This window comes from Thunnus thynnus, chromosome 3, assembly GCF_963924715.1.
Source record: "Thunnus thynnus chromosome 3, fThuThy2.1, whole genome shotgun sequence".
NCBI lineage: Eukaryota > Metazoa > Chordata > Actinopteri > Scombriformes > Scombridae > Thunnus > Thunnus thynnus.
In genome coordinates this window covers 30,496,744-30,520,685 of record NC_089519.1, presented here as the reverse complement: position 1 = coordinate 30,520,685, position 23,942 = coordinate 30,496,744, and the positions used below count along the sequence as shown (strand labels likewise).

Sequence of the window (23,942 nt, the reverse complement as noted above, 5' to 3'; positions counted from 1 at the left end):
TGGACACTCATTAATGAGCTTTATTACACAGAAATTAAACACCCACACGGTCACCAGTCTGTCCCACTCATTAACACTTTAAACACTTGACTGACTTTTACAGCATCTCATTATCCACACACACACACACACACACACACACACACACACACACACACACACACAGAGGGAGAGAGAGAGAGAGAGCGAGAGAGAGAGAGAGAGAGAGAGAGAGAGAGAGAGAGAGAGAGAGAGAGAGAGAGAGAGAGAGAGATAATTGGGGGGAGAAGTGGAACAACGACTTTCAGAGCAACTTATTCACTAGTGTTTTTAGTCAGGTTATAAATTAGCCTCTATAAAGACAGTTAATTATCACTGACTGGCTCAGCCTTTGTGTCCATCAGTTTGTTGTGACAAAGTACAGTCATCCAAATCTGATCTGTTGCTTTATTCATTATGAAAAACAAAAAACGAACTAAAATGATATAGATGTATTTTAATATAATATATAACATCAGCATTCTGATACACTTATAATCTACAGACATCGCTTCACCTGTTTCCAATAAATTATTTAGAAAGACTGGTGTTGTAAGTTTGGTAGAAAGTGATGCTCTTGAATAAACGCCTCTTCGTTCCTGTTTGCTGCCTGGGTTAAATCCAGCGCTCCTGTAATGTCCCACAGCCTCTTACGAAAAGCGCGTTCGCAGTTTAGTGCCCCGGGCACGCGCATGCCCAGCTATAGCCTATCCTGTGACTGAAAGCATCCCTACTTCATTCACCCCGGAGATCACAGGACCGCTGGGAGCTGACATCAAACTCCGCTGGAGCGCAGAGCGGAGAGTTTTTTTCTTGTTTCGTTTGTTTACGCATCTTCGTCTCCATAAACGGGACAAAACTGATTATTTTTGGGAGTTTAAGTGTAAAGGATTTAACCAATTTTTTTAAAGATTTGCTCACATCGAGTGCCAAGATGCTCCACCACCGCAGGATGCACAAATGTGTCTGTGATTTTGGATGGATTATACTGAGGATGAAATGATGGATGTTGATGGGTCTGTGAATGTAAAAGAAACGTTTTTACATTTGCATTGGACACCTGTTCTTTGGATGTCAAAACAAAGAGCAGCTGAACATCAACTTGACCTTAATTAGGTTTGATTATTTAATGCTTCAAACTACTGTACAAAAGACTGATCATCTGTGATTTCACCCTGCAACTCTTACGGTCAGTTTATATATTATTTTGGCAATCAACCCCACTCTCACATACAGTGACTTACACTGAATGCAGGAGCAGAACTTGGTTCTCTACTTTAACCGACTTTGATTCAGGAGCTTAAAGACCTTTTGAAGTTTTACACACTCCTAACTCGTTCTCTCATTGGGGTCGTGGAGGTTGCCAGTTCTCCCGAGGGATGGTTCTGGGCTCCCGAGACCAGGGAGCGACATCCCGGCTCCTTCACTGGACCCTTGCCCCATCCTGGTGCCTATACAGCGGACCTGAGAGGAGATGAGAGCCGCGGTCTACCACCTCCTCGCCGGCTGCCTCTGCCTGTTACGCACCGCAGCTGAGGTAAACCGCACAGAAGTAGGTTGTGGTTCATGTTGGCTGTTGCCTGTAGTGAGTTTATTGCAAGTTGCAACTCATAGCAAAACAACTGCGGTACATGCGATAGATTAAATTGACACGTCTGCGTAATTACGCACAAATGTTTACTCTTTCCTTGGCACAGTTTGGCATTAGGGCTGCCAGTTTTTAAAATAAATAACACAAGTTGGCTTTCATGATCTGGTACTGAGTCTGTTTGCAGAAAAGTGACGCTTGCCTGAATCTGCTCCGTTTCATGCTTTCTGTTGACCTTCTTCCCACAGGAGTCTCCTCTCCCCCGGGAGCTGTTGGAGCGGCTCTCCCGCAGCGAGATCCGGAGCATCAGCGACCTCCAGCGGCTGCTAGAGATAGACTCCGTAGGTAAAGCGCTTTATTATAATAATATAGCCTCTCTCACCCCTGCAAGCTGGATTACTGAGCTTTACTGCAAAATGAGGTTATTCAGTGAGCACGCTAATAGAAAATGCAGTTCATATGACGCTCGTGGTATGAGCACCATAATGCACAAATACCTACTCAGCTGTAGTAAAAGCTTATTGTATGGATAAAATGTGTGTAAACTTCTCAAATTAGAATCAGTGGTTGCATCAAATTCAGTTCATCAACAGCAGCCTGAAAGAACAACAAATAATGAAGGTAGATCAGCACCTGAATGTGTCTTTACTCAGAGTTTCTGGCTGACAAACATCAGCCACCAACAGGTTTGCATGTGCCAGTCTGGGCTGCTGCTTCCCTCCCAGTCTCTGTGTTTGAAAGACTGAATTGGGGTATTATTGCATGTGGTTTATTGCACAGGAAGAGGATGCTGTCCTCTCATCTCAAACTGGAATGCCACACCGGATGTTGCTAGGTGACCAGTGGCCCCTTCTTGCTCTTTACACCCTTCATGAACTCTGAGACAGACTTAATGTTGTGCTTTTCACTGCCAATGTTAACTAGGAAGGAGATTTAGAAGAGAAGGAGATCTAGAAGTAGATTTGGAAAGAAAATGTTTGTTTAATGGGGCACCTCAATTGATTTTATACATTAAAATCAGTTAACTGGCCACGAAGAGCACAAGTCAGCCTGTGTGAAAAGGCTGAAGAGCTTTGTCTTTGTCTTTGTCTGAAAAAAAACCCTCCAGATGATGTCACAGTGATGTCAGAGGGCATGGGTATTTTGTCTTTGGCTTGGACACTGAAAGATTTTGATGAGAAACCGGTCTTACAAAACTGCAGAGGGTGTGGAAAGACATAAACTTTACCAGGCACAGAAGATCTAAGAGATGTTATTCAGTTGCATTATGGGAAGTGTAGGATTCAGTGTTTTTGGAGCTCGCCCCATAGACTTAAAGTTGGGATATCTCACCTTCTGCTGCTGATCTTGACCAATATTTTATTTTTTTTTTTAAAAATCTGTCTCTCGCAAGTCCTCCAACTTCATAGAAGTGAAACACTAAATCTCTGAAATACTTGGTTATCCTTCTGTTTCCAAATTCCCTGCTGGTGTCTCCAAGGATTTAGAATATTTGGAGAAATTGGCTCATTTCTCTCAAACAGAGGAACCCATTTATTGCCATTCTTTCCCTTAAAATGTAAGAAACAGTAATCTGATTGAGTCAAAGTTTGTGTTTCATCAATCAAAAAGTTTCCATATGAGTGTAGACATCACCTGAAACTCAGAGGAGGAAATCTAAGTCTCTGCATCAGGAAATAATCCCTTTAAAAAACCTTTTTCACCCGAAAAACATAACTGTGTCTTCCTTTTTATTACATATTTGTTAGCTGGAAAAGCAATTCAATTCAAGCTGCAGCAGCTGAAGAAAAAATAAATTAATTTTTGTGCTTTTAAAAACAACAAACAAGTAAACATTACATAAAAGTAAACTGTCTGCGAGTCTAAATGACACCGCTGTTCGCATTCAATAAACACAGTTGATGCCAGTTCTCATTATCCAGGTAATAAATCAGAGCTGACTGAATCAGTGAGGAGAGACAGGAGGAAATAACTGTGACATAAAACAGGCTTTATTGCATTTATGCCTCGAGTCAGACTCCAGATTCCTGCCACACAAACTTTCCTCTGCTCTGAACTTCTGTGAAAAAAAAAAAAAAACAGTTAATTCATTTTTCATGTCTGTTGCACCGAGCGGTGCCACCATTAATCCTGGCATCATTGAGATGCAAATGTCGGGTGTGACGGCTCCCCGGCTCGGTGGGGGTCAAGTGGCTCACTTCATTATGCTGTTGTCATGCTGCCCATTATTGGTTTGAGAGCAGGGCCCGCTGGAAGGCTGCTGTGTTGCTATGTATAATTCATGCTGAAATTCCTGCATGTCAGGGCGAGAGAGAGAGAGAGAGAGAGAGAGAGAGAGAGAAGGAGGGAGATGTCGGAGGTGGACTTTGTTGTGTTTCAGAAGCACATTGTGTATATAGGCAGGCGTGCGTGCGTGACTACTTGCACAAGTTCTGCAAGAAAATAAGAGTGACGGGCGCTCTCTCTCTCTCTCTCTCTCTCTCTCACACACACACACAAACACACACACACACAAAGAAGTGTGAGGTTTGGTATTCAGAATCAAATTAAAACAGTCCTGCCCAGACATCATTTATACTGATTTCTGGGAATCTTTCTTTCTTTCTTTCCCTCTCAGTTACACACACAAATCCACACTACACACACAATCTTAACTCAGAATTTATTGTCTACGAACAAGTCTGTGGATATCCTGTGGTTTGGCAGTGCTGAGTGCCGAAATGGTTAGATGAAACTGTGAACTATTTAGAAACACTTGATTGATTTTCACAGCATCTCATGATCCACACACACCACACACACACACACACAAAGGCAGAGCTCAGTATAAAAAACAGCTTGTCAGTGTACAGTCACCCCCCCTGCATTAGTTTGCATGCTTTTAAATCAACAGTTAACTAAAAATAAACATCCACTTCGATCATACATCATCTTATCGTGATTTATACGTTTGTATGTGTACTGACTGTCACTAATTTCAAAAGATAATCATTAGCTGCACTCTGCAAGTTTTGTTGCAGCCTGGTTCAATGTAGGACAAGAAACGTATCTTAAAACAGATTCATTTTACCTGCTAAAAGAAATCCAAAGGCAACCAAGCTAATAAGTTGGAAACCAGGAAGACATGAGCTTATCAAGCAGTCAGTCAGATGAGCTGAATTCCCTCGCCAACCATCAACTGTGCCCACAAACTTCTGAAGGCAGAGGCCAAGCAGACCCGTCCAAAGAGGGTCATTACTGTACGATGCTGTGATGTTGTTTTGATGTTGACTTATATCAAATTTATGCACGATTGCTCACACATCTTACTCGTCACTTGTGAAGACATTGTCTTCATTCCCTGGAAATGTACATGTACACATCTGTCACATCTAACATCAAAACAGGACCCTTAAATTAACCTGAGGGTAATTCCACCCATCACCCTAAAACTACGCCTTTGAATGAAATGGTTAACCTCAGGGATCAGTTTTTTGTCTCCATACGGGTGATGAGTCCCCATAATGTGACTGCGCGACAACTGTTTTCTTAGTACAGAATTTGAAAAGTCATCACACATACACTTACACACACGTACCAATGGGTTGTTTTGAGCCAGTGTTAGTGTTATTTTCTATGTTACTGCTGGGTTACTGGATCAAAACAACCCTCGTCTTAGGTGTTTTGCTACTCATGAGTACTGGGTTAAGTTAATCCAGTGTTAAATCAGTGCTATATTGACCCACACTGGGTCAATTTTTAACTGAGTGAGTAAAATAACCTTGTACCACACAATGTACCACACAATGACACAAACTGAGTGTTTTATCTGAACATGTTTTAACATAGTTTTATAAGTGGAGTCTTATCCTCGGTATTCAGAAGTTGACATACTTAGATTATAAAAAAAAAGGTCTTTAATGGTCTGCATCAGTTTTGAGGCCGATACTGCTTCCAGTTGGCCAAATTCACCAGTATATTTTGTGCCAAAATTCAAAATCCAAAAATGGGTCAAAAATTTAAAGACTGCAGTTTTACCCTTAGAATTTCATTCTTACAAGGAAGAAAAACTTAATCCCTTTTCTGTCGGTCTGCCCTCACATACTGTGAACAAGTGTAAGTAAGTTGTAAGTTGTAAGTAGCAGCCTCACAATCCTTCACTCATTAAAACAGTTTCAGGTCTGCTGACCAGCTCACTTCAGAGGTGAAATGGCCTCAGATCAACATTTATCTGGTGTAGCTGTATAATAATCTGATATATAATCAAAATATGGATATACAGTCAAGTTATTTAGACACAAAAAGATGGACAGACGACATCCAACCATGCGGATAAGCAAGAAGAAGCATCAAACTCACATAAAATTCAGTCGAATTCTCTATCAGCAATCAAAAGTTTGCTTGTGATCTGATGGCCCTCAGATCAGCGTCCTCGCATGTTGTTTTATGGTTTCAACAAAACAGCATTTTCTCAGTCGAGTTGAGTCAAGTGACCTCAAAATGAATGATGCAGTGCGTGTATGTGCAGTATGAGAATTGGATTAAGAATGTATCTGATGTACCGGCAGTGTTTCTCTCAGGGCATATTTACATGCGAAGAACTCAATAACCGGTTGATACAAATTAACATCATAATTGAGTTAGAATAACCTCGTTAAGCTCATGCTCTGATCAGGGCAGGCTCGGTAATGATATCCTTAATAAACAATTTACTGCAGCATGTAAACATCTGACTGCTTTCACGTTTTTTTGTTTGTTTTCGGTCAGTTGGTCAATCATCAAGATATCTTGAGAACTAGATTTATGGTCCCTGGTTGATGATTCATAGAGATTTCCTCTTATGAATCTTGAGAATGAATGAATTTCACATGGATATGAATGTTTCTCATGACCCCATTACTTTTCATCAGATCAAATTTTAATATTGCACACAAGGAAAAGCCAGTTAATCAAAAATCAAATTAAATCAAAACAACTTTATTGTCCACCTTACTAATGAGTAAAAAGCCATGACATGTATTACAAACATTCCTGCTTCCCAGAAAATGAAACTCTGTTTCATGACTGTTTTATCCTTCAAATAGTGTGTATGTTTGTGTTTGATGCAAGAATCTTAGAGTAACAGTGAGAGTGTGTGACATCTGAATGTGCATGTGTTGTTTTGTCTCTGTTCAGAGAACGAGGTGATCGAGGAGACAAAACACAGTTACTACAAGGACTTCTCTCACAGCTTCCCCGACTTGAAGAAAGCACACACACACACCAGACACAGGAGGAGCACTGGTAAGACACACACACACACACACACACACACACACACTCACACCAGGCTAGATATATGGATATGCATAAAACTGTTTATTTTACCATGGCACTATTTCTATATAATAAAATGTTAATATGCAAGATTTGTATATCTAAAAAAGTGCTTATTGCTGCAGGTTTTCTGTAACCTTTGACCTCTTTATCCCCCTGCAGTGGTGGAGGAGGCCTTGCCAGCAGTGTGTAAGGTGCGGACAGTGATCTATGAGATCCCCAGGAGCCAAGTGGATCCCACCTCAGCCAACTTCATCATCTGGCCGCCCTGCGTTGAGGTGAAGCGCTGCACCGGCTGCTGCAACACCAGCAACATGATGTGCCAGCCGGCCCGCAAGCACCACCGCACCGTCAAGGTACACAAGAAAAAACACTATTGTGCTGAATATGATACCTGAAAATGTGCCTTTAGATATGGAAAATAGTAGTTTTCCTGTGCTTTAAAGAGCCTTTTAATACATTTTCTCTTTAAGGTTTGATTAGATGAAGTCTTAAATATATTTGTGGAGAAGAAGAGTCACTACAAATAGCAACAGCATAGAGCAAAGGAAAAGGAAATACAACATTTTGCATCATATCATCAACATAATACTGAAGCCTCTATATTACATTACATAAATCATGCATGCTTATAATAATCATTCTGTCTAAAAGAAGCCTTTCAGGTAAAATTGAGGAGAAGAATCTGATAAAACTGTGTGAAACTAAAGAAAGTGAGAAAAGCAGTAAACAAAAATACACAAAAAGGCAGCAGAAAGGGCAAAACAATAACTTTCTTAAAGAATAGGTTCACAATTTTTCAAGTCTGTCCTAAAATGATATTCAAGTGCCCAACAAGAAGAATGATTGCAGCGAGCAAACTTTCATTCTCATCATACCAACATGTTAGCTAGTCTGTAAACACCAGTAATCACTCTACAAACATTTTGTAAAAGGCATCTGTCTTTGTCTTTTGGTGGCACCACACAAAATTAATGATGGCACCAAGCATGTAAACACACACACACACACACACACACACACACACACACACACACATGCTCCACCACTTTACTTACTTGAGGTATACACTATACACCTGCCAAAACAATTACTCTCTCCAGCTCCCCATGGTGAGAGTGAGTGTGTGTGTTTGTGTGTGTGTGTGTGTGTGTGTGTGTGTGTGTGTGTGTGTGTGTGCGTGTGTTTGTGTGTTTGTGTGTGTGTGGGTGTGTTGGTGATTGAGAGTCTGGCAGTGAGTTTGTTCATGAACATAATAGCTTCCTTTTGATCTCTGCCAGAGCTGGAAATAAGACTCAGTAAAGCCCAACAGGTTCACTGTCACACCAACTGGGAGCTCAAAGAATGTGTGTGTGTGTGTGTGTGTGTGTGTGTGTGTGTGTGTGTGTGTGTGTGTGTGTGTGTGTGTGCATGGGAAAGGGATCAAAAATGCACTTTAAAATTAGCAAGAATAAGAATATTGACTTGATACTTGATATTGATATTCAGGGTGTGAATATGAACATTTGTTGCATGTTAAATGTATAAGTTGATGTATGGACTCATAATTACAATATTTCCAATTATTGCTAATCCAAAAGCAGTTTTGATGTGTGTTACGGATGTTAAATTACACAAAAACTGGACCTACATGCAAAGATGAAAATGTAAAAAACAAGTAGGATTTAAAAAGTAGGCACTGAGAGTGAGTGACTGGGAAATAAGACGAGTGAAACATGGAGAAAAGATGAGGACGGGTACAAGTGTGTGTATCAGGAGGTGGAGTAGGAGAAAGAGGAGGAGGAGAGGGTGAGTTTGATTCTGAGTGCTTTGGCCTGCTGATACTCAATATGAGATGAAAGGACTCGCTCTTTGTCTGCCTACAGAGGAAATCAAAAATAAAGTCACTCACATGTGCTGAGATCCAGCGTTCAGAGGGTAAACGGTCACGAGTGCAAGATGCACACACACACACACAGCCAGAGGGGATGTGGCAGGGCTGAGGTTTAGGTGGTGTGTCCATGTGTGAGACAAACAGAGACCACGACCTCCAGCTGGTGATGGTAGGTTGGTGTGTGAGGGTGCTGGCAGTGATGCAGGTGTTGTACTTGATCATTGTGGTGAAAAGTGAGCGTGATCGACCAGTCGATCTACATTCCGATCCTCACATATGGTCATGATTTTCAGACATGCTAGCGGTGTTGCTTGAGGGATGGCAGTGTGGGTCGGGCGGTCCACCATATTGGCCCAGACTGTAATATCTCAATAGCTATTGAATGGATTGCCACAAAAATTTTGTACAGATATTCATATTGTCCAGATCCTCTGGCTTTTCCTCTAGCACCACCATGAGGTTTACTGTTGTGATTCTGAGTGAAATGTTTTTTACAGTTATTGGATGGATTCCCTCAAAATTTAGTGCAGACATTCATGTCCCCTTCAAGATGAATTGTGATCACTTTGGTGATCCTTCAAGTTTTCATCCACCTGAAAAATACAACTATACAAAAAACAAAACAATACAAAAAATTTTTGTTTTTTTATAACATTTAGTCTGTTGAATGTATCTGCTAACTTATTGTTATTATGTAACATGACAACTTTATTGTTATGTTTAGCCAACTTGAATCACTTTGGCAAAGTGAAGGGAACATTGCGGTCTCGGTTAAATCTTGACAAAATCAATGCTGACTTGAAGCATGAGATGGGATACACTGACTTTTTCAAGTATTTAACCAAAACCACTATCTTCCCATTATTAAGTGCTTTAGTGGCCTAAACCCAATCAGATGTGGGAAAAGGTCGTGTGTCAAAGTCCTGCACTTTGTACGAATAACCATCCACCATAACCTCCTCCCAACGACTTCTTAGTAGCATAATGATGTTACAGTTACTGAGTTGGAGAAATGCTGCTAGAGAACATAATCCAGGCAGCACACGTTGGGTCCTCTTTGCAAAGCAGTGTATTAACATGGGTTGTGACTGGGTTGGATTTTAGGTTTTGAGAGAATGAGATCTCAGATGAGCAGCTCTTCACAGGGAGTCAGGGAGCTCACCCCTTCAGCAGAATCCTGATGGGTGCTCGAGCAGCGTTGCTCCTAACCTCAGCTGAACCTCCCGGGTTTGCTGTTGTTTAAAGTTTCACCTCAGCGATGTCTTAGTCTGTTCAGACTTGAAGCAGAGATGCTTGTGCAATCAGACCTGGAGCTGCTCAGCCTCAGCTGCGTGTCCGGGACGTGAACATGAACATGTAGTGTGTCTATGTGTGTGTGTAATTCTTTCTGTATGTTTATAGTTTGCCGTGTATATAGATGCATATGCTTATGGGTGTTTATATATATCTGTGGGTTGTGGGTATGAGTAAAACTAAGAGTAAGACGTTTTAGTAACCAGACTCAGACATTCAGCGTTACAGTAGCAGCAAGTGACGTGTGTTGACACAAAGCAGAACATGCATCACTTAGCGTCAGTGAATTCCTGGCAGAGTTAATACTCTTTTCATTTGTCCAAACAAGAGCAGACACACCTGTGTGTTTACACAGGTACGGTAGAAACATGGCTGTCATTTGCAAATAACTAGCTAAAGAAAGGCATTTTATCTGTAGCACTTGTGTTACAAATTTACAGTAGCATTCTACTTGAAATGCTCTTCTGAATTAGGTGCTCCGTTAGAAGTTTATTGCAGTTTTTAGGGACCAATAAATTTGGTTTAACTCACTCATGTTGTGCAACAAAGTTTTGTTTATTAATTTTTAACTCTAGTAAAGGTTTTAAAGTCCCCCCCTCCATCTGATGAAAGTGGAAAGTTCTAAGATCTGAGTTTAAGACGCTTATCTACGAGCATGATTTGTGACTTCACAACTAGTTTGGAGCCAATTGTGGTCCAATATTCAACTTATACAAGTGTGATGTGGAAACTTGAAACCTCCAGTGCACATACACTGAGAATTGACTTTTCAGTGAAGTCGGAGACATCTGGATTTTTCAATGAGGAAGAAAGAGTAGAAGCAATTTAAAGGATTTTAACAAGGTAACTGAGCTTTTTTGTGGAAAAATACAGTACATATTAGACACAAGTTATTATGTCTTAAAACATGTCTGGAGGGGATCTTTAAGGTCACAAAACGTGTCAGGTTTAATTTTGAAAAGTCTTACATACAGACCCAGAACATATGTAATTTCGGTGTGCAAAGAGGTTAATTTAAAGGTGCTGATATACCAGTTATCACTATCTTTAAAGCATGGCAATATTCTATATTTTTGTTATCGCCAACACATCCTATGAAAAGATGAAAACCAATGTTAGTCTCAGCATGTCTTAGGCACTCAACCCCAAACCTATTTGTGCCTACTGAAGAGGTAACTCTTCAAAAACAGGTCACAAATATATTGTTTCAGTTTTTTGAAAATAGTAGGTGTCTTCCAAAAGAACTGGGCACTGTTGTTTTTAGTAAACACTAGTCAAACAGGAGTGAATAGTGAATTTGTTGGGGACTATTTGAGTTGCAGATTAATACACATTTTGTGCTCAAGTACTTACTACGGCAGCAAAACATTGCAGTGTATGTGATAGATATATCAGGCTTTGGATACACAGCAGGATCAATTCATTGCTGGTTTTGGCTTTTCATGGAATTTGTTGACAATAAAAATCTAAAATATCATCCTTTAAATCAGTATCACCTACTTTGCAGTTTAAAGTTTAAACAAAATCTGAGAAAGTATTTTGACTAAATAATAATAATAATAATAATAATAATAATGATAATGATAATAATGATGATGACAATGATAATAATACAATCTGACAAATCTCCACAGATGAAATTTGAGCAAGCACTTTCCCCACACAGGAAATTCCTTCTTCTTCTATCTCCTTTATCTCATCTCATCTTTCTACTTCTCTCTCCAGGTGGCGAAAGTAGAGTACGTGAGAAGGCGGCCCAAGCTGAGGGAGGTGCAGGTGAGGCTGGAGGATCACCTGGAGTGCATGTGCACCAGCAGACGCCACATCAGCCCAAGCTCAGACACAGACAACGGTGAGTTCACTGCTGTGTGCGGTTATATATGTACACATGTATGCATGTGTTGTCTGAATGTGTCTCTTGGCACCAAATAGAGCTGATAACAGATCTAAGGTATTTACAGTGCTCTTCCTCTCTGCTTGAATTAGTCCCCCCTCAGGGCAGCACTCGCTCACACACACACTCATATATACAGAAAGTATATACACACCCTCCCAAACACATACTCTCCTTTTCTTCAAGGACCGCACTTCCCGTTATCCAAATCTCTCTCCTGAACTAATGGAGATGGATTCGTAATTGTATCGTGTGTATTTGGTTGTGTGTGTGTTAAAGTCTGTGTAGCATGGCCAGTAACTTAATGATCTTTTTATACCCAGAGATGTGTCTGCCACTTGACGTACGTATGTGGCATTAACTAACAAACTTGTCTACTCACTGGAAGTCACTGTGAATAAAATGCAAAAAACTGTAAAATCAATTAATCGTAATAATAATAATTTTTACACTAAATTTGACTGTAAATTACATAATAAATGGGAGTAAGCCAGTTCATTTTGCACTGGAGGGTTTGCAGTTAAACCATCCTGTAATCAGAAGGTCATAGGGTCAATCTTCCTGCTACCTGCTGACTGAATGTTAAAATGCCGTTTCTCATAAAATATGTAGGTTCTCTTTTACTCATACATTTGCATAGTAACCATTTAAAAGAGTTAGAGTTTGGGATCTCCAAACTTGACTTTACTCACTGTAACTTTAAGATTGACTTAAGGCTTTTGGACTTCGTGACTTGTAAATATGGTTATTGGTGCCAACTGTAACAGTGCGTTCGCACATATGCATGCAAAATAGTATCTGGCCTCTCATGAATCTGGAGTTCTGTATGTGTGCTGCGTTTAGCATGTAATTTACACACACAGCTCTGACTGGACGGTTGTTTTCTGATGTAGCCGCCTCACCAACGAACCAGCAATGTCGGCGATTTGTATTTTCTGATAGTGGAGAAGCAGACAGGAAACAAGGGGAGAGAGAGGGGTATGACATGCAACAAGGGTCGAACTAGGGACGGTGTGGTTATGTGGCATGCACTGTAACCATTCGACTACCAGGGCACCCCATGTCGTCCTTCTTTTAACAGTCCCGGTAACTCGTTAAATACACGTTGCAGAAAAACCCGAGACCGCAACGATCAGCTTTTCACATAGTGGAATGGAGTAGTAAACAACTCAACTTCAATTTCCACAGGAGTGTGATTGGCTCTCACTAGTTGTTGCTTGCTCTGCGTCAGAGGACATTTGCATAAAGTTGAGCTTTTCTCAACTTTCCACTGTAGTGTCGCTCAGCACTTTCTGAATCTCTCTAGCTCAGCGGGGGGGAACTGGGCTGCAGAGTCAGGTCGCATTCACAATGAATAGCAGCCGTCGCTGTCCCAGTGTTTGAGTCCGTATGTGTGAACAGCCCATAAATGATATGAAGTGTTCTTGATGTCCAGAAATAAGGTTTTACTCTAACCTGCATATACATGACGTGACATGATGTGACAGGACAGTAAACCTACTGTATCATCAAAAACACATGCAAGGGCTCATAAAATGTGACACCTTTCAACCTTAAAGTTCTTCCTGAGGTTTTGAAGTTTCTCATCAAATAGACTGACATGGCCCATCTACAAGCTTTCTAATTGATTTCACCTGTTAAATACATCAATGAGTTGTATTTTTTGGCTTAGCATATAAAAACAGAAGAGAAGAATACATGACTTTGAGATGTCAATCATAGCATGACTTGCATAAAACTCAACTGGCTTCCAACAAAGCACTTGAGAGTTGCTCATGTGGTGAAAGTGTTCTGAGTTTCTCTTGATTCATATTCACTCAACATTCCTCCCATCAGGAATCAGGTGAAGAGTGGTGGACAGACAGAGGAGTGGAGGAGAGGAAGAAGAGGACGGCCTGAAGTAAAACAAGGACAAGCACCTTTAGCCTCTAACATCCTCACCATACCACCTGCCAGCAAGTTACTATGGAAGGTTTGATGGAGCTATGTTGCATAAAATGGCCTGCTTTCTTTTACTTTTTGGGAGGTTTAATGGATACTTGACTCATGTGGATCTCAACTGCCAAAAACTAAGTGCATCAAACTTCCAGACACAGAAACAAACCACAAACAGGCTGACAGTTTGTTCGCCTTGATTCCTCGATGGAGAAAAGAGGCGATAAGAGGAAGAAAAACAAAACACTGGCAGGAGTGAGGTGGATTCTGGGATGCTGGAGGACTTATTGTCTGAATCTTGTTCCTCTCCAGAATATAAACCGCTCAGTGACTCGGATTATAAACTGGGTGGAATCCTTTCTAGAAACAGTGACTGGGATTAGGTTTTTGTATTCCAAGATTTAGTCTTCCTCAGCAAAACACACTCATACACACAAGCACACATGCACATATATCCTCTTATTTTTATAACCTTTCATTTTCTATCGCTGTCTGTTTGTATTTCTGGTATGTTATCCACATAAAGAATGGAGGGGAAAAGAACCCCCTGACATGTTACCGATACTAATAAACTATTTATATGTAAACAAAGTGAGTGTGGTGATGGCAAACAGATTTATATCAAAACAGATTTGTCACAAAAAGCGACTGAATTCATTTAAAACAGAAAGAGGAGCCGGAAAGGCTGGTGTGTGTGAGAGAGAGATTATCTGGAGGATCATAATACTGAAGCTAAAACCCCTGTGAATTTGTAACTGAGAATAACACACACATAAAACCCTGCCAACAAAGAGAAGAATGGTAGAAATGACTACACTGTTAACACAGTGGAATAACTAACAGCTAACAGGGGATTTTTTTTTCAGTGTTGTGACAGAGTTGCTAGTGTTATTCCAACTGAGATTGAGAAAATGACAATTGTCTGACTAAAGAGGAAGGTAAATATTTTCAGAAGTGACCTCATCCCATGACTTGCAAACTCTGGACGACGTGGAGGAGAAGCTGACCTCATATCAAAACACGACACATCCTTCAGCTGCTTGTTCAGTGTCTACTCTCATTAGTGTGTGTGTGTGAGAGTTATGAGGGGCTCTTTCTCTCTTGCTGTTTTTCCCTCACTTTTTCACAAAAAAAAAACAAAAACATACATGGACTCCACAATTGACAAAATCACAATGATGCACAATAGGCTTGTAGTAGTATTGCTGTAATTCCTGTAATATTCTCATAGGAGGAGGGGGGCTCAGATTGACGTGATCATGACAACAAATTGTAGTGATAAGCAAGTAGAAATGAACAAAAAACCCTAAAAGTTAGTTGTAATCCCACATAGATCATTGACGTAAGAAATCAAAGATTAAAGAACGACAAATATTACATGTAAAGCAACAATTAAATACACTTTTTAGCCACACTAGCAGTGTTGCTCTGGGGATGGCAATGTCAGTTTTGGTTGATGCAGTGATACTCTGACTTTTCCTGTAGTGCCACCCTCTGATTGGTATTTGTAGTTCTGAGTGAATCTCAACAACTATCGAATGGATTGTTGTGAAATTTGGTACGTAGATTCATGTCCTCCTCAGGATGAATTGTAATAACTTTGGTGATTCCCTGACTTTTCATCTAATGCCATCATCAGGTCAAATTTTGTATGTCCAATTCTTTCGTTTATGAAAGAATGAAACAAATACCTGCAAAACTAATGACATAGGCCTAGCAAATGCATGTTAACACACTAAACCAAGATGGTGAACCTGGTAAACGCCATACCTGCTTAACATCAGCATGTTAGTATTGTCATTGTGAGCATATTAGCATGCTGACATTAGCATTTAGCTCAAACCACTGCTGTGCCAACAAGTAGCCTCACTGAGCCGCTAGCATAGCTGTAAACTTTTTTTTTCCTATTAAATGTATCGATACACACTGACCAACCTGGGACATTTTTTTACGCTCTGAGTGAAGCATAATCTCAACAGCAGCTGTTTAAATCCAAGCGGCAAAAACCACCGCTTGAAGTATCTTTTAGTGCAGTACCACTGACGGCCACTTGGTGCTGGCTCCAGAAAGTCTCTGGCTCCAATAGACTCCCATTCAAAAAGTATCAACTTCTGTCATGAAATACTGAATCAATACATTTTTTCAACAAGTCATAATGGTCTCAATCACTAAATTTGGGCCTCTTATAAGTGTGCTGGTGGTCATTTTGGAAATTATTGTTCCTTTAATAAGATATAAAGATGAATAGTAGACTTGATGTGTGCCGTGTGGCATTGATTGACAGTTATGACTGGCAGTTGGCTCACCTGCTGCTCTCTCCGGCTCTGGGACTCACTGAGTCGTATTATTGTCACAGTATTTTGGTAAGTTTAACGTTACTTGATAACGATACCTGCCATGTTAGTTTGTTAGCACAGGTCTCCACTGTGCAGTGTTACCGGTAAGTTAGCATTAGCTTGGGTCCAAGGTAGCAGGTCCTGGCTCCAAATGGAAAAGATGGTGCCGACTGTAAACAGCAACTCAAATCAGCTCCAATGGAAACTAATGGGTGATATTAATTACACCTCTCTACGTCCATCTTTCTGTTCAGTCTATATTAAAGTCACATGAATCTCCTGTTTTTATATGTTCTGTTCTTATTAATAGTATATTGATCACAGCTCCCGGCATGGCTATGAGTTTGCCGGGTTCACTACAGGCAGATTCCTTTCACTCCCTACGGCGGGCGGGAAAATAATATCAATGAATCAATAAATACATCCCATGGAGCCTACATGAAAACTGTTTTTGTTCTGGAAATTTCTGCTGTCAGTCAGCCTGGTGCAGACAGTTTATTGGGCTGCTGTCTTCCCAGCTCACTAGAAGCTGCTGCCAACAGTAAGTTGGTTCTGTGGAGAGTGACGCTGAATGGAGGTCAGAGTCGGTGTTGATTGGACAGAACGCTTCCATAGTGCTTATGTGCCTCTCACATCTTACTTTTGATGTGAATTCCCAGTTAGACTTGTTTAAATGCACATTAAAATTTGGTTTGCAAACCTGGCAGTTTAGTGAAGGTTCTGAAAGAAAAAAAAAACATCCTCAAAGCGAGCGTGCATGAAACTTTTATCTATTTCCTTGTGAAGGACAATGAAACACATGCCTGTGATGAAATGTTTTAAACGGTTCACTTCCATGCTTTTTTCAGAAGCTTTCGGCCATATCACCACAGCCCTCTTCAGCAAATTGAACTTGCTCAGGTGTCATCACCATTCAGATGCAAATATATAGTACACTCCAACATAAATAACACTGTTCCAAAATGTTTACACCAGAACAATAACTGCTTTGTTTCACTCTGTAATAGTAAAACATTTTTTTATGCAACAACTACTCTGGTTTGGGAGAAACAGCCAATTAGTAAACAGAAAAATAGAGAGTACACTGTAGAGTTTGTTTTTTTGGTGGTGAAGACGTGATGTTTTTCCTTTCCTCATCCAAACCCAAAGCCACGGAGCTGAACATCGTACCCATGAGGCCATTCCAACCCTCGCTGGCATCCCACAGACCTGCTGTTTGGACTATTACACTGCGGTTCCTGCAGCTTGCAGACGCCTCAAATAGCTCTTTATGTTTCAGATGTCTCACACTTATTAGGGCATGCTTAAACAGCTGACTGCATTTATAACAAACAGAGGACAAAACAAATGTTTATTGGTTGCAGTGGTGAAAGAGCAGACAGGGAAGACTTTGCAAGTTTGAGGTTGATTTGCGTAACTCACTTTGCTGGCATATTGTTCTTGGAGGAGCTGGTGTAAACCATGTGTAGACATTGGCCAATGCTGTGACCAAAGTGGGTAGTTAGTGTAAATACATACATTTCATAATTGAGTGGTTCTATGTGAGCTGCACAAAGACGACACTGTGTTTAAAGATTTAATTAAAAAAAAAAAAAAAAAGGTTTTGGTTCAGCAGCGAGTCTCTCTCATGTTGCACTTTGATCCGTTGTGTTCTCAGGATGCAGCTAAATACCCAACATGTAAACATACAAAAGAAAAAGGATCATGTGGATATAACCAGTTGTTTGTAAGAGAGGGGGCAAAGAGAGAGAAGAGACAGATGGGGATAAGACTGTGTAACAGAGTCTGAAAGGTGAGAGGGAGGAAAACAGACATTGTACGTGTGTGAGTGTGTGTGTGTGTGTGCATGTGAAACAGAGAGACTGTGAAAGTGTGTCTTTGTGTGTGACATGGGATGAAAGTGGGCTTGTGTGTTTGAAATAGAGAGAGAAACTCCATCTCTGTAAAGCTCAGTTAAGCAGATTAACAACATGCTAGCTAAAATGCTGAATGCTCTGCAGGTCAAGTACAACCTGATATAAGCAGATGGAAGTTGAACTCACCCCCTTCGGCTACATATCTCAGATCAGATTACCTAACCTCAGTATTTGTAACCTCAGCCATTAAGAAGCTGAAAGTACATCTGATTCTGGGTCAGCGGGTTTTTCTGCATAAACACCTCTAGATCACATCACTGTGAGACTCTTCTCATCTTTTAATTTAGAACACTTTCTTTAAGCTATTTATTGCCAAACAACAAATAGCTTGAAAGATTTTGAATAAAAATCATTAACCACAATTTCCATCTTACTCTTCAACCTGAATCTATCTACATTTTTGGAATCACCTCCTCTGGACACAAAACATCCCTGCCAGAGATCTATTTCTATTTCAAACCCTGTTGACTGAATGTGGAAATAATGATGACAAACACGTAATGCAATATTGTTATTTTTGCTCAAAGTATGGAGTCTTACTTGTCTGAAGATTCTCCAGTCACCTTTCACTTTCTCAGTTCCACTAATGCTGCATGTTAAATTTAACATCATTCATTTAATTTGATATTTTGATAATGGTGATGGAGAGCACTGTCTAATACATCGGTATTCTCCCATAAGTGTTCAATTGGATTGAGATCTGGTGACTCTGAAGGTCATAATATATGATCTACTCATCAAACCATTCAGTGATCCTTCCATAGCATCACAGCAGCTGTATTTGATATGTTAATCCACTTATTTATTCAGTTTTTTTCTTTGATTTGTCACCAGTTTCTCATAAAAAAACAGCAAAAACCTTAAAGAGGACATATTAAACTCTTTGTGATTTACTGTTATTTATATGCTGTTATGATGTCAGATATCTATGTTAAACGTGGTCAAAGTTCCAAAACCTGAGGTTAACGTATGCAGAAATGCTCCCTGCAAGCCAAAAGTCCAGGCTTCAACTTGCTCTGAACGCTTTGCTCTTTTTTAACCTTGCCAACAAGCTGAACCATAACCTTTATTACAGCTGCTTAAAGGACAAGTTCAAAAATTTCAAGACTGTCTTAAAGCAATACTCACATGCCCAAACTGTTTTGGTAACCTTTGACTGTCCCTGCTCTCCCTGTTTAGATCTTAATTGTGATTCCCATGTCCACTGATGAGGAAAAAAAAATCACAGTCCTCAGCTCGTTCTATACAAAAAATGGTTTCTAAACATCAGCCAAAGCTGCAGTTCAGCAGTCTGAGTCAGACAAGTGGGTTTCTTCCAAAGTCTTTTTAGCACACAAGTTCATATTAAATAGACTGTACCTCTGAATAATACCCACTTGATTTGACCAACTCAGACTGCTGAAGCCTCATTTTAACTTTATTTTTTACACAGAACATTGACTGCAGATTCAACTGGCATGCAAGTCTTTTAAGAAAGATTTGAAAAACTGCGAAATTATCTGAAACTCAGATATGATAAATGTAGGAATACTGTTTCCACATCGAAGATGTCTACCATACCTGTACCTTTAGTCAATATTGTTTTTAATAACTCTTATAAACAGATATACACACGATTCAAGCAATGTGGGTTTTTGGAGGTTATTACCAATATCAGCTTCTAGTAGTCAACACTATAAAATCTATCAGGAGCTGATAGACTCATTGTGTTATTGTCAGCTTCTGGTGATGTGTGCAAACCACCAATAGTGTCCTATTCAACTGTGGAGTTATTGTTTCACCATTGTGAGGTCTTACTGTAGCTGTAGCCAGAGATGAACCATTTTCAAATTGGTAATGGACAACACTTTCACTGACTGATATTTTACTTTTAAAGATCCCTTCCAGACATCTTAATATATATACAAAACAACTCCCTCATTGAAAAGCACCCTCAATACCTCTTGTCCTCCCATTTGACTGAAAGTTAATGATCTTTTTCTATCTCCTCTCCTCCCTGATCTCCTTTTCTTTCCAACTGTCTCACAAAGCCGCTTTATGAAGACTCATCTGACTAGATAAACATGTCTACCTCCCACCATCAAGCTTGTTCCCACCACTAGATTCAGGGATGGGGAACAGTGAGGTTTGGCATCGTTGGATGAAGATTTGCTGCTGTGCCGTTGAGGCTGATATTTTGGTGCTGGATCCTGTGTTGATGTTAGATTCATTTCCAGTGAATAGTGATGCATTTCTTGCCCAAAATTAAAAACTTTAGATGGAGCAAGAAGAGGCAACGGGAGGTAACGGGCTGAAAAAGCAATTCCTGAACTCTTCCATGCTATTACCTGCTATACCATAATACTACATTTCAAATATCCCTATAGCTGTTGCCCACATGTTTATAATGAAGAGCAGCTTTCAGTTACCCTCCAGGTTCAAAGTCCTTGTTTTCTATGTCATTTTATGTGGCAAGACATGGCAGTATGCTCTTGTTGTAACGCAGTGTAACAAATCCATTCCTGCATGTTGGTCAAAACCATTTCCTCTGTTTGTCTATTTCCTCGTCCTTGTTTTCCTCCCCCAGGGCCTTCAGGTAAAGCTACCATCAGTGCCAGGCTCTTCTCAGAAACAAACACACACCCACAACATATGACAAACACAAACTTGCACAGAGAAACACATGAGTGCACACCACAGGCCTTATATGGTAAAGATGGACACAACGAGGTGTGACGTCACCCATTGGTTTGCATTGGACCCATTTTAAAGCCCATAGTTGGTGCTTATGGTTGGTGAATCTTTTCTGTTCGGAGCCGGGACCTTCCAAACAAGGAGTGGGGGGATGTTGCCTTTCGCGCCCCGCTACCTTGGACTGAAGCGAAGGCTACTGGGAACACCAAGCGGCAAACTTTAGCTACTTTAGCTAAATTGTGCTAAGAGTGCGGGTATTGTAATCAAGTAACATTAAACTTACCCAAATATTGCAACAACAGTTTGACTCAATGTGAGTGCAGATGTTGAGCAGACTGTCATTCATAGCTGTCAGTCAACACCCACACGGCAGACATCAAAGCTACTATAAGTCTTCAAATCGTATCATCGGAGCAATAATTTACAAAATGGCCACCGGTACACTTATTGCACAATATTGTGCATCCATAGGAAATTATAAGATGGCAGATATGCAGATATGTATAAACACAAATATTGAGATGAGGAAATCATTAATCACAGGATACAAAACCTGCATGACAAACCTTCAAGTTTACGAGAGAGTAATAATTTGATGCTTACGCTCTTTTTCCTTTGTACACATAATGGCAAACTTCTAAAAATGCCCGGCGTGGAAAGAGAGCCTGATGAAGAGATGGAGAAAGAAAGGAATTTGAGTAAAAAAATACAACAATTTCATTTAAAAATGATTATTTACTAGGTAGTTGTCAGCCTAACTTCAACAATGGTTAGCATACCTTAACATGATTATATTATTTTCAGGCAAGTGTTACTGTATGCTGCAAGACTGACAGTGATGACAAGTGAATTGTATTTGATGCACCTTCATGCTCACATGTGGTAGAATATTATGTAGACAGATGGTTTCTGAGCTCAGCTTATGAAGTGGAGACACAGACGAAGGCTGTCAGCTAAGAGCTGAACAATTACATAACAATATGAGTTCCAAAGCAATAAATGTTTAACAACCACTGTGGTGGATCCATCAATCAAGTGGCTATAATCAATATTTTTATGTTAACAATGAATCACACTCCTACTATTTGTAGGTGAAAGGGTTCACTTGTAGTGATGAACTCACCATTATCACCAGACTCTGCAGCTCCCATCAGCTCTATGGAGTTTTACATTGTCTTTCAGCTCGCTGTTTTAGTTCAGTCTCACCACTCTTATAGCACTGTTACCAGCTGCAGAAGGCAGCTGTTTTCATCAAAAAGCTCCAAAAGCTGTATATTATCAGCCTTGGCAACAGACAGACAAAGTTAGCCGTTAGCTAATGAACATTGCATTGCAACACAAATTTAACCCCTGAGTAGCTATATTTCTCCCAGAAGTTAGTGGAGACCAAAACAGAGCTAAAAGGAGCGTGAATATCGGGCTTACAGGTGGCCAGAAACACAAATGAATGTTAACGTTGCTCTGTGTCTGCTGGATTTGAAAATAAGCAACTGTTTTCTAACAAGTTCACCGTATCAACTTAAAAGTGTTGTGTCCACAGCTTGATAATGCAGCACCCAAGCAGCCAAAAAAATCTGTTTCAAGTCTCAACAAGTTAGTAAAAAAATTGATTGACAATAATGAAACTGTTCAACATCACCTGTGGTGCTCTGTTGTTCTGGAGAACCTGCTTTGTGCATCTTTTCATCTTTAACCATTACTTTTTATGATGATAATGATAAAGTTTATTCATATAGCACATATTGAAACCAAATATTACAAAGTGTTTTGCAAAAAGTAAAAGAAAAGAAATAAATCAGGTCATAAACTCACAATATATACTGTATGTTATACACACCAACATACACATATACACACATAAATGCATACATACTTGACATATCACCCAGATTAAGTCAAGGTATAAAAAAAAAAGCCTTTTTCCAATGTGATCTAAAAGAGGATTTTGCAAAGTTCATCGGGTATATCATTCCATAGTTGAGATGCTTTTACTCTCTGGTCCCTCATATTTTCTTCATTTATTTTTTAGTGGAAATATTCAGGATTTGGTTCAACGCTGACTCCAGCACTAGCACCGACTGTGCACCTGTCCAGTATGTTAGGTTTTGGAAAATCCAGGTCTCCACTGTCCCTACTGAGAAAATAAAATAGACAAGCACACACCTCAAATCAACCAATCCTGACGTACATTTAGGTGGTGTATTGCATCACTTTCAGCTGTATTTAAAACTGCATGATTATAACTTTGCGTTTGTTCCCACATGAAACACGAAGCAAGCACTGAAACTGCATCACACTGTTCCCTCGGGGGAAACAGCTGCTGATCACTATCAAATATTCCTGGAAACACCCTCCACCACTCAACCACACATCTCCTGCTCTGCTATTCACTATTTGTTAGCTTTTAAAAGTCATAAGCCTCTTCCACACACAAAACACAACAAAAAAAAAAAAGCCGTCCTGCTGTCAGCCACTTCAAATCACTCGACAAAGTGACCCCCTCCTCTATCGTCGTCGGCGTCTCCATCTCCTGCAGCTCCGCCATTGTCTTTGGCCGGGCTGAGCAAAAGGCCTGCTGCTGCCACTGAGTGTTTGTAGAGACACAAAGAGAAAAGCTGCAGTGTGAAAACAGACGGGAATGAGCTTGGAAGGGGGGTTAAGTGCTTTTCGATGGACTCACTGGAGGAAGGAGTTGGATTGTTAAAGGATAAAGGTGTGTGTGTGTGTTTGAGTGCGTACACAGTAAACCCAAGCTGATTTAAACACTGTAATATGACACAACATTAAGTCACATAACATAAAACATCTTTGGCTCCCAAACAAGCCTTCCAGAGCTGTGACTTTCCACTAACCTATTTTGCAGGAGTGCGGCTGTGCGTGGAGATTAAGCCCGATGTCACATGTAGTGGTAAGCAAAGTCTGTCTATCGTAGTTATTTTTATGTCAGTCTAGCATGTTCTCTCTCTTTAATCCCTCTGTGGTTGCGTTCTCATTTACCACAAAGCCATTAAGAGCCATTGTGATGCCAAAGGAGAGCAACAGCATCCATGGAGCATAATATTTAGATCCTTTGGAATATTTTGTGGATGAATACTGTACATGTGAGACTCTGAGCTCTCTT

The 23,942-nt window shown here is 40.2% G+C and overlaps 1 protein-coding gene across 3 annotated transcripts in view; it reads left to right on the top strand.

Moving 5' to 3' along the window:
- The first annotated feature begins 738 nt into the window (after window positions 1-738).
- LOC137180105 (platelet-derived growth factor subunit A-like) overlaps window positions 739-23,942 on the top strand; it is a 31,863-nt gene continuing 8,659 nt past the window's right edge. The window contains exons 1-6 of one of the 3 annotated variants that reach the window (XM_067585330.1): window positions 745-1,570; window positions 1,855-1,951; window positions 6,761-6,868; window positions 7,064-7,257; window positions 11,793-11,919; window positions 13,798-17,981. In XM_067585330.1, the coding sequence (XP_067441431.1) occupies window positions 1,493-1,570; window positions 1,855-1,951; window positions 6,761-6,868; window positions 7,064-7,257; window positions 11,793-11,919; window positions 13,798-13,808 (615 nt within the window). In that variant the 5' untranslated portion in view covers window positions 745-1,492 and the 3' untranslated portion in view covers window positions 13,809-17,981. Of the gene's footprint in view, window positions 1,571-1,854; window positions 1,952-6,760; window positions 6,869-7,063; window positions 7,258-11,792; window positions 11,920-13,797; window positions 17,982-23,942 lie in introns of those variants that run through there. The other 2 variants (XM_067585328.1, XM_067585329.1) reach the window with 2 other exon arrangements.